Here is a 12,122-nt window from a genome sequence, read left to right on the forward strand (position 1 = left end):
CAATTCAAACATCTGCTGGTGGGTACATCCTAAAGGAACTATCTTACCTGCAACCCCAGAAATATGCAGAGGTACCAGGGAGGAACATCTTCTATGGTGTAAATCATGTCCGATCTCTGGGGGTCTAGACTGCCAGTGCTATCCAAGGTCTCGGCGAGAGAGCTCTGTGCGCGAGGGGGAGACAAGGAGTTGTTTAATAAAAACAAGGACTAAAGTTATCTCAGCTCAGTGACAGGCCACTGTCACTGAAAAGCAACTTTATCAAGTGGCTGCTGCTCTCCCATAAAATGAAGCCTCGGTTACGTCTGATGCAATGCTCAAGCACACTCGCTCAGCGGGGCAGGCTGTCCTCAGAGTTCGGGGGTTCAGTATCCCTTGCCATTGGCTCATCCCCAAGAGCACCCCGCTTGCTCAGAGCTTCTTCCCCAAGCCTGGGGACGTCCTGCAAAGAGAAGAATGCTCCCAGGTCGAAACCACAAAGTGATACCTTGGCATGAGCAGTCCTTGGGTCGTGCCCCGAATGAAGAAATGATAAGAAATGCTAACTGCTTTCAAACAGAGAGCACTGATCTGCCCCTCCTACCCATCCCACCCCTGCAAAGAGAAAAGATCTTTGTACCTAGAAATAAAGTCCCACACCCTTCTATCAAAACACTGCTGCTCAGACACAATGGCGAGGAAGAAGAGCAAAACTCAAAACTATACAGACACGATGACTCACATTTTGCTCAAAAAACAGACTAAAAATGTATTTATAGTTGAGGAGACAATTTTTTTTCTTCTTTTTTTCCTTCACTACTACTAAAGATTTTTTTTAACGTCAAGTGTTGCCAGCTTTTGAAGCCAAACCCTTCACCAAGACGAGACACTTTAGGTTGTAGTCTAGACACTTCCAGTCAGCTTCAGCTTCACTTCCAAACTCCTCCAGTAGCCGAGGCAAACAAAAAGCTCAAGGTAACTCCAACTTGGTGCACGTACCCTCAAAACTTCTCTTGTTTCCAAAACCCTATGAACAATTTCTTGGAATCGGAGATGCACATCTTTTTTTTTTTAGTCTTTTATAACCTAACAAAGTGCCTAACAGGAAACAAAGTTAAAAGATGTTCCACAAAAAAGATAAAGATGATGATATTCTGACCCTTGACCATATCCAGCCCAATTCATGTCCTCTTGTCCAGTGGGTATGGCACACAGAAAGATGCTGACTCCATGTGTTTGTCACTCAGTTTTCCAGGCACAGGGCAAGAGGGATTTAGAGGCCAATACCCCTGAGCAAAGGAAGTGACACAATTCAAGCTCACCTTCTAAAGCCTGAAGGTACATGTCTGATGTAAGTTGACATTTGATCTAATCCAAATGTGAACTGAACATGACCTTTCAGAGAAAACTTTTTCTTCCATTCAAACAATGGACATTGGCAGATTTGCCTTGTTCAATGGGTTAAAACAGATTACGTGTGTCTTTAAAAAGTTTGTTCATAGGGGTGGTAGAGAACGTACACGTGTGAGGAATTCAATGTGTGGTAATGTGCAGTAAAGGATTAACTGAGCAGGTCTGGGTTGTCCAAACCCTGCGCATTTCAAAGAAAGGTTTGGCCCTGGTCTGGCACCTGGGAGATGACCTCTGAGCTCTTGGAACATCCTACCTCTTAAGAGTGTATTTATTTACCTGAAGCCTCGGGCTGCCCCAAATAGTTCATGCTAACAGTGCAAGCTAAGGCAGGGGCCTTGGGCCATGTGCTATCAGTTTGACCTCTGGAAGGGCTGGAGGCTAAAGTCAGCCACATAGGTGGGCAGCCATACCTACATGACTGATCCCCAATAAAACCCTGGACACCAGGGTTCCAGTGAGTTTCCCTGGTTGGCAACATTCCTTGAGTGGTGTCACACATTATTTTTAGGAATATTAAGTGCTGCCCACACGACTCCACTGGGAGAGGACAACTGAAAGCTTGTGCTGGTGTCTCCTGGACCCTGCCCCATGCACCTTTTCCCACTGATTTTAATTTGTATTCTTTCTCTGAAATAAGCTGTAACCATGAGTATAACAGCTTTTCTGAATTCTGTGAGTCCTTCTGGCAAATCATTGAACCTGACTGGGGAACTCCCAACTCAGGTCTTGAGAACCCCTGAACTCAGGTGACCATTTTGCTGACACGATGCAACATGATGGATATTGGACTCGCTATACAAAGGACAATTCCACACCATCACATTATCTATGATCTCACAGGTGGGGAGTGTTATTGCTCACAAGTTACAAAGACAAATACCTGAAAATAAAGTAAAATTACAATTAATAGATTAGTACAACCTGTTACAATAAGACTGTAAGCAATTATTCTAATGATTCCAAAATAACTAGTTTTAACTATAAAACAGATGAACAGAAATAAAAAGACTTTGCATCTGTTCTCTTTCAGGCCTGGCAGGTTAAGATTAAGATGTGTACATGTATACACACACACACAAATTCTTCTTAGTAATGAGGGTGGTTCTACAACTCAAACATGGAACTAATGTAAATGTCCATGAAGGGTATTAAGATGACAGAAAGTAGGGAACTGTGTGGTCAAGGGGATCAACTAACCCTGTCAGACGAATGCTGCACTGCCCCTCCTTAGACAGAGGAACGTGTTTGGTCGCTGTGAACTATAGTACCACACTCAGTTATCACCGCATGAACAATGTGAACCATTTAAAAAACTGCAAAAACAAAAACCTCCAACAGCAAGGTTTCTTTAAAAGATGACATTAATAGTTTAATAATGTTATTTTGAAAAGACTTTTCCATCTTATTGTACGGTCTGAAATAATCTAAAGAACACAGAAATCACCTGTCCTTCAAAGATTAGTGACTCAGAATTCAGCTCTCTGGTTGGAGCCATCTTAAGATTGTTAATAACTTTTCCAATCTCTTCTATTATTATTTATCTAGTCTAGCACTTTGGGGGTCAACATAGTTTCTTTTTCTCTAGGAAATAATTTCCTCTAGAGCAGGAGTCACCAAGCTCTTTCTGTAAAGGGTTATATTGTAAATATTTTAGGCTTTGTGGAACATATGGTTCTGTCACAAACTACTCAACTCTGCCATTGTAGCACAGAAGAACCTTAGACAATACGTAAACAAATGAGCACGGCTGTGTTAGAAAAACAGGTGTTGGGCCAGATTTGACTTGCAGGCTGTAGCTTGCCAACCCCTATTATGGAGATTCAAATCGACTGTCATAAAGTTGCAGTTAATATTCTCTCGTACATTTCTCTTTCCAGTTAATATTCTCTCGTATATTTCTCTTTCATACTGCTTATATATATTTGTGCTTTCACTTTTTTCCTTAATCAGGTCCACCAAAGACCAATTTCATCAGTCTTTTCAAACAACCAGCTTTTGACTTCCAGTTAAACATGGTAGATTGACCACATGTGTAATTTCCTCTAACTCCTAAAAAGATACAGAAAAAATAAATATGACACAAATCTACAAAGAGGAAGAGAAGAGAAGAAAGAGAAATGAGATTAATACATTTCTGGAATATGTAAAGCATTTACACGAGTTGTGACCTGTTCGGGAGAGAGAAAGAATCTACAACCTGGGTGCTTGTAGAGGGAGAGTGTGAAGAAGTAGGCTTGTTGACCAACAGAAGCCCAGAAATCTTCTATGCTTGGAGGCACAAGACAGAGTGGGGATGGGAAGAGGATGGGTTTTAACTCCGCAAACCAATCAGACACCCTGTTGCCTACTGCTATCCTCATCCTTCAAATGTATTGCTTGAAGAATGTAAGCCAGAAAGACTTCAGACTCGGGAATACTATGAGGGGTTAAACGCAAACATGAACAGTGGGATCCTCATCTGCTTCCAGAATGCCGGAAGCCAGGTTACAGAAGCCAGGCTTATACCACAGGGGGAGACTAGAGGATTTCTTTCTAGAGGGAGCCATCAGCCTCAAGACAAGATGCTGACACCTATAGACCCTACACTGACAAGACAGCTTTCCACCTGGTTATTCAGTGGCAAGGCCCACCAGTAGACAAACCACTCACACGCAGAGACCCTACAATCATATTTTTATTGCCTCCCATTCCTGGGACAATAAAGAAAGCCTCCAAAAACAAGAGCCAGAGAAACAGAAGAAATAGGGTCAATGTAGTGTGAAGAAAACACTTTTTAAAAAAAAAACCAAAAACCTGTATCTTCACAAAGATAAAAATATTTTGAACCTGGGAGGAAAGAGATGCCATTTAAAAAGCTTTAATCAGTAAATAAAAACAAACAGTAAAAGAGGTCTTAGAAACTAAAAAAAGATAGAAAAAAATTCAACAGAAGGGTTGAAAGTCAAAGATAACTCCCCAAAATAACAAAAGACAAACATGGATAAGAAATAACAACAACAGTCTTAAAAAGTCAGAATAGAACAAAGAAAACAATATAGGAATTAATCAAAGAAATAAGAAAATTTCCAAGAACTAAAGGATATGTTTACAAACCAGAAAGACCTACCAAGTACTCAATGAATTAATGAAGAAAGAGTCAGATATTTTGAAATACCTCAATAAAACAATCAACTCTATTAAGGAACACCTTAACACAGAAATTTAAGGACAAAGCGATATAACAAGAGTTGACATAATTTGGACAGAAGTAAAACAAAGAAAAGAAACAAAAATGAAAGTGGTAGGAGAACAAGAGAAAATAGACAACCTGAAAAACAGAGTAAGGGTAACAGGCTAGAAATGAAGAAAGAGAAAATAACATAAGAGGAAAAAAAAAAGATTAGAGAGAAGTGATAACTAAAGAAGGCAGGCCAAGGAGATCCAAAATATGCATAATTGGAGCCCCCAAATTAGAAAACTAAAAGAATAGACTGGAACAAAAAATAAAGATATTAATTCAAAATAGCTTTCCTAAAGTAACAGGAGCTTTGACGCTAAAAATTGAAAGTGCTAAAAACCCGACCCAGAATGATCAGCATCAAAACATATCAGAGTAAAGTTACTGAATATCAAAGATGAATAAAGAATCCACAGGACAGGCAAAAAGATCAAAATACAGATAAGAAGCAAAAAAGACTGGCCTGATTTCTTCACAGCCACATTCAACACCAGAAAATGGGACAGTAGCAACTACAGGGTATGATTCAATTATTTTCTTAACTTCCTATTATATAATTTTTCAAACATATACAAAGGTAGAGAGAATATGGAATGTTTGCCCCATACCTATCCCCAGCTTCAAAAATTATCAACATTGTGTTCTTGTTTAATCTATTCCCCACCCCATTCCAACTTTATTAGGGTAGGGGGTGAATTACTTTAAAGCAAACCCCCAAAACATATAAATTTGCCCATAAAAACATATTATGTCTCTTCAGCAGATAAGAACTTGAAAAAAGAACCAAAATATCTTTACACAATAATCAAATTAACAATTACTTAATATCATCTACTACCTGGTGCTTGTTAAATTTTTTCACATTGTGTCAAAAATTTCTTATTACAATTGATTTGTTTGAGTCAGGATCCAAACAATGACCAAAGATTTTACATCCAGCCAAATGCTCCTTCAAGCCTAAATGCTATAGATAGTTTTAGATGGGAATTTATTCCCACGAGCCAGCTCTTCTCTTAGAAACGACTTTGGTGTTACTTCTCTAACTTCAATGAACACATGAATCAGACAGGAATCATATGAAAATGCAGATTCTGATTCAGCAAGTCTAGGTTGGGGGAGAGATCCTGCATTTCTAACAAGCTTGTAGGTGATGTCAGTGATGCTGGTCCATGGACCACACTTGTGAGTATCATGGGCCTAGAGGATGAATTTCAGTCAATCAAGAAATTACAGGGGAAACCATAGTAAAAGGCTTGACTGAAATTAACCGCAGAATTAAAACTAAAAATAGGGATTAGGTTACCAGAATATTACATAAATGTTACATGCACCAGAAAGATAGAATCGTTACAATTTATAAAATGTGAGAGGGAAAAGAAAAAGGCAAAAAGGAGAGTAAGTTAACTGATTATCTGTCATCTAACATAGCTAGAAGTGAAAGGATGGTACTTAGCTGACAAATCAAGTATTATAATGATAAGCATAAATAAAGAAAAATATTTCTGACCAAAATCACATAGTAGAGGAGAGAAAGAGCAAAAGCAAAAAAGAAGAAATACACCAATTTTGTTACTGTTCATGGTAGGAAACTAGAAGACAATGAAATAAAGGATTAAGTATATTATTCTATAGTTTCAATATACAGGTATCCACTAGAATAAAAATACAGAAGTTTTTAATTATCACAACTATACACAAATAAAACAAATAGATGTTTATCATATTGATAAATGTAAATAGGCTCAACTCAACTATTAAAGAACAAAATTTTAAGACTTTCTCAAAGCAAAACTCAACTCTATGCTATATATATGAGATACCCTAAAGCAAAGGGCTTCAGAAAGGCTGAAAAGAAAAGAATGCACAAAACTATAAAAGAAAAACAGAAATAAAGTCCCAATTATTAACAAGATAGTATTCTGGCTGAAGAGCATTAAGCAAGACAAAAATGAGCATGTTTTAAATGACAAAGGGTGCAATTCACTATAAACATGTTATAAATATCTATGCACAAATAAGAGAGACTCAATATTTATAAAGTAAAATATCCAAGAAATAATAGGAGAAATCTAAAAAATACCAGTAATGGAAAAATAATCTCTCAATTTATGGCAGACCAAGTGGGCAAAAATATAAGTAAAGACATAACAACTAATAAAATATAACTAACAAATATTTAAGTTATTTCAATTATCTAGAATAGTCACAAAAATTCAACCATAAGAAACACTTCAATACATTCCAAAAAGTGATACAGGTAACATTTTATGATCACAATGCAACAAAATTAGAAATTAATAAAATAAACTATCAAGAGCCCTCCTCTACCTGGAAATTTTTAAATGCTCCCACATAAGGCAAAGGGCAAAGAAGAAATAGAATCCAAAAGAGTAGATTGTTTAGAAAAAAGGAATGAAAAAATAAGTTACATATGAAAATCCATTGATTATAGCTAAAGCAGTACTTGGAAAATTCATAGCCTTTGCGCTTAAAACAAAGATAAAAACAAAGCATATGTCTTCAAAAAATTAGAAAATAAAAGGACAACTAAATAAAGGAATAAAGAAAAGAGAAACAGATACATTAGAAAAGAGAAAAGCAGTTGCACTAAGTAAATTGAAAATTTAGTTCTTTTAAATTAAAAAAACAAACTAGCTAATACAGGGAAATAAAAATGGGGCAATGTGGGAGAAGAAAGGATAAACATACAAAATTAGAAATAATAAAGTGGAAATAATCACAGAAATAAAGAAATTGAAAGAAGCATAAAAATCTACTTTGCTCAGTTCTATGTAAATAAACTTAAAAATTAGAATGAGTCCATTTTTTAGAAAAAATACTTTACCAAAACTGACTCCAGAATAAAATAAGCTCCAAACTGACTGATTTCCAAAGTAGAAATAGAAGTTCTCAAAGGTATGTCAAAAAACACTAGACTCAGATGATTTTAAAGGAAATTCTAATAAAAAAATACACAGATACTTTTAACATATTATACATAATATTTATGTATTTTATGTACAGACACAAATTCCCATGTTAAGGAAAAGAACATTCTCCCAAAATCTTTTATGAAGCAATACAATACTGATATCAAAACCTCCCAAAGATGATACAACCTCTACCAAAAAGACTTCAGACCAACCCCATTCATGAATATTAATGCTCAAATCCTAAAAAAATATTTATTTAATAAACAAAATCCAGCAACACATAACAAAATAATAATATATTGTGACTATATGGGATTTACTTCAGGAATGCATTGATGGTTCAACAACATTGACTGCCTGATATAATTCATCACACCGAGAGATATGAGGAGGAAAATCAGATGATCATCTCTAGATACTCAGAAAGCATTTGTCAAAATTCAAAAGCCATACTTGATTTTGAAAAATTCAATAAATTAGGAATAAGAATACTTCCTTCACATAGTATAATGTATCCATTTAAGCCCCAAACCACTATCATAATTAATAGAAAAACTATAACCATCAAAGTCAAGGATGTCCATTATCACCCCTATTACTTTTACTAGAGGTACTAGCCAATTCATCTAGATAGGAAACCAAAATTAAAAGAATAAAAATTAGATAAGGCAAGGTAAACATCACTATTTGCAAATGATACGAATGTATACCTGGAAAACCCGAGTGATTAAGTGGAAAAAATAAGATATTCAGGAAAGTAATGGAATATAAAATTAATATATAGAAGTCAACAGTTAGAAGGTTTGTAGATATAATGAACAAAAAAGTTCAATTACCAATAGACATTGGAAAGATAAACTACCTACCAATAAACTTAAATATGAAAGATCTAAATGAAGAAAAGTTTAAAATTCCTCCTAAAAGATACAAAAGAAGAACAGAACAAAAAGAAAGACCTATCACCGTCTTGGATATGAAGACTAAGCATCAAATAGAGGCCAATTTTCTCTAATTCACATATTATTTATATGACGCCAATTTTCTCTAAGTGAATTACTAAATCCGTGCAATCCCAATAAAAATAGCAAGAGGTATTTTTGAGGTTGTTGGGGGAAGAGGAGGGTGATTAGATAAGTTGATTCCACCGTTCATAAATAGACATAGTTAGAAAAACTTAGAAAAGAGAAATATGGAGAAACTAGCCCTAACAGATATTAAAACATCATTAGGCAACAATAAGAGTATGGTCTTGCTGGATGAATAGTCAGAACATTTGAACAGAATAGAAAGTCCTGAAATAGGCCTATTTACATGTGGGAACTCAGCATATGACAAAAGTATTTCACATCAGTTGGAGAAAAGATAGATTATTCAATAAACGGAGTTGGGGTATTGAGTAGCCATCTGGGAAACAAAGTTGGAGCCACATCTTAGGAATAATTCCAAATGGATCAAATATTTATTAAATGCAAAAAAAACCCATGTAAGTACTAGAAGAAAACAAGAGAATTCCCTTATAACTGTAGAATAAAAAAAGGCCTTTCTAACTATGACACAAAATCCAGAATCCATAAAAGATTAACTACATCATTTTTATTGGTTCTGTGTGGCAAAAATACCATAAGCAAAATCAACAGAAAAATGGTGACATCTGTAACTCATATTGATAAGGGTGACTCTCCCTAAAATATAAAGATCTCCTAGAAATCAGTAAAAAGACCAAGAACCAATAGTAAAACTGCATAAAAGACATAGAAGGAAGTACACAGAAAAGGATATACGACTGGCTCTTAAGCATGTGAAGAGAGATGCAACTTCTCTAATGAAAAATACAAGGTAAAGCTGTAGCCTGACAACCCAAATTGAGACATACTACCAAGTAAACTGGCTTGTGCGATTCAGAAACATCAAGGTAATGAAAGCCAAAGAACACTGAGGAACTAATGCAGATTAAAGGAGACTAAAGAGACACATAATTAAATGTGCCAAGTGATACTGATTTGGATCCTGGACCTAAACTAACTTACTTATTTTGCTATGATGGACATTATTAGGACAACCGAGGAAATTCGAATAAAGCTTAATAATTAAACTATTTTTATTGTAAAACTGAAATTAAATAATTAATGAAAATAATCAACTATCAATAATAATTGTATGAATATTAATATCTAGATTGGGGGAATTATACTGAAGTTATATAAGAGAATTTCTTTGCTTTTAAGAAATACTAAACTATTAGGGATAAAGGAGCATTATGTAGGTAACTTACAAACAGTTCAGAAATAATAGGTATATAGAGAGAATGATTAAGCAAATACAGTAAAAATGTTAACATTTGGGGAATCTGAATGGCAGGTATACAGGAACTCTTCATATTATTTTTGGAATTTTTCTGTAAGTCAAATTATTTCATACTAAAAAGCTTAAAACATCATAAAAAAACATATTATGATGACATTTTTCACTTATCATGCTGGCAAAAATCCTAAAGTTTGATAAAATAGTCTCTGCAAGGTTGTGGAGCAACATGCTCTCTTATACCTCCAGTCACAGAACAAACTCATATAGCCCCATGAAGGACAATTTGGTAATATCTATATGAATCACAAATGCATATACTCCTTCATCCAGAAATTCTCTCTCTAGGAATTTGTTCTAGACTTATAATTATGTGTATGGGAAAGGACCTATGTACAAGGTTATTCACTGGAGCATTGATAACAGCAAAAAGACTCAAATCACCACTCCCCGACATCCAGGGCTCCCCCCAAAAGAATGCCCATCAACAGGAGACTAGTTTTAACAGACACCAGAAAAGTCAAGCTTTTCATAAAATGAGTGAATATATTACAACGAATAGTTCACTATACTCTCCATGTAGTATGGAGAACATGTAGGCCAGTCTCTCTCGCCCCCAGTTCTCTTGTCTCTCCTTGAATGTCCCATTCTTATTTCACAGTCAGGTGTTCAGAGAGCCTTTCAATGCCATCTGAAAAGAAAGATCCCAAAGGGCTGCATCTCCTGGTGTAACGTTTTCTTTGCACAAATTCAAGACAGCAGAGGATCATTTTCCTCATCTTTAAAACAGGGATAGTGATAGCATCTTTCTAATAGGGTTGCTGTGAGGACTAAATATGACAGGTTGCTTAAAGCATTCAGCCGAGCGTCTGGACCATTAGCACCATTCAATACACGGTAGCTCTTCTCACTATCCTCATCATCTCATAAGACAAGAAAAATGGCCAGCAAAATAGAAAGATAATCTATCTCACTAGTTCAAGGAAATACAAGAAAAATGGCCAACAAAATATGAAGATATTCTATCTCACTAGTATTCAAGGAAATACAAATGTATCAAAGTTTAGATGATGAAAAAAAATTTCACCCCAACAGGTAAATAAATCTAGCATAAAGTCTAGCATAAAGGTGCTAACATAAATGTGCCAGACACTCTTCCTGCCAACAAATCACTAGCACCAGTAAAAGGTACCGCTATAAATGTTAAAAAGCCCCTCTTACTATCCATTTCAAAAGATAGCCATCAATTCCTAGATAATGGAGGAGGAAGTCCAAAATCAGGACAGCCAATAGCCTGGAAATTCTGGTGACTGTGTGATTAAGGACAAGTATCTGAGGACTGGATGCAGCCCGACAAGTCTGTGAACTCAGAAGCACTTTGCTACAAGATGTGCCACTTGGATGTTGAGACCCAAGCCAGCGAGGCGGCGGCCCTCCGCCCAGATCCCACCCCGTGGGATGAGTCTCAGTTGCAGATAGCAGGCATCGGTCTACACACCAACCACGGCTGCTCTCATCTCTGTGCCCGAGGAACAGCTTGGAATCCCATATCTCAGCGAGAATCCAATTAGCCTCTACTAGACTTATAATAGCCTGACCAAATAATAGCAATATTGGTCAAGACAGCCAAAAATGAAATTTCAAGAAAGAAAATAAAGGACAGAAAGAAAAAAGAGAGCAAGAAAAAAAGAAAGAAACCACAGACACAAAAATTTGATTATTTCAGCACTTCAATATAATTTCTTTGTTCTTTGTCATTTTAGCAATTACACTGTAAACTTACTGCATTAATTTCTATCAACTTCCTAGTAGTCTGTTACTAGAATATACAGAATATACTGTCTAAAGGAAAACAGAGTGGTGCTACAATATAATGCCTCATTAGATAGTTGACTAAATTAGTAAATTTTCACAGTAAAAATAAAATCTCTTTTAAAATTCTATCAAATAAAACTCAAATGAGGGCCAGCCCCATGGCTTAGCGGTTAAGTGCGCACGCTCCGCTACTGGCGGCCAGGGTTCGGATCCTGGGCGCGCACCGACACACCACTTCTCCGGCCATACTGAGGCTGCTTCCCACAGACAGCAACTAGAAGGATGTGCAACTATGACATACAACTATCTACTGGGGCTTTGGGGGGAAAAAAAGAAAAGGAGGAAGATTGGCAATAGATGTTAGCTCAGAGCCGGTCTTCCTCAGCAAAAAGAGGAGGATTAGCATGGATGTTAGCTCAGGGCTGATCTTCCTCACAAAAATAATAATAATAATAATAAATAAA

The 12,122-nt window shown here is 36.2% G+C and overlaps 1 protein-coding gene across 8 annotated transcripts in view; it reads right to left on the reverse strand.

Moving 5' to 3' along the window:
- The window catches only part of SLC23A2 (solute carrier family 23 member 2), a 137,738-nt gene that overhangs the window by 51,074 nt on the left and 74,542 nt on the right, over positions 1-12,122 (reverse strand). For all 8 annotated transcript variants that reach the window (XM_087445567.1, XM_087445571.1, XM_087445569.1 and 5 more), the window contains one exon: positions 48-164. In XM_087445567.1, coding sequence (XP_087301693.1) covers positions 48-164 — 117 coding nt within the window. The remainder of the gene's footprint in view (positions 1-47; positions 165-12,122) is intronic.

The sequence above is a fragment of the Ceratotherium simum genome, chromosome 21 (genome assembly GCF_057802395.1).
Source record: "Ceratotherium simum simum isolate JZ-2026a chromosome 21, ASM5780239v1, whole genome shotgun sequence".
NCBI lineage: Eukaryota > Metazoa > Chordata > Mammalia > Perissodactyla > Rhinocerotidae > Ceratotherium > Ceratotherium simum.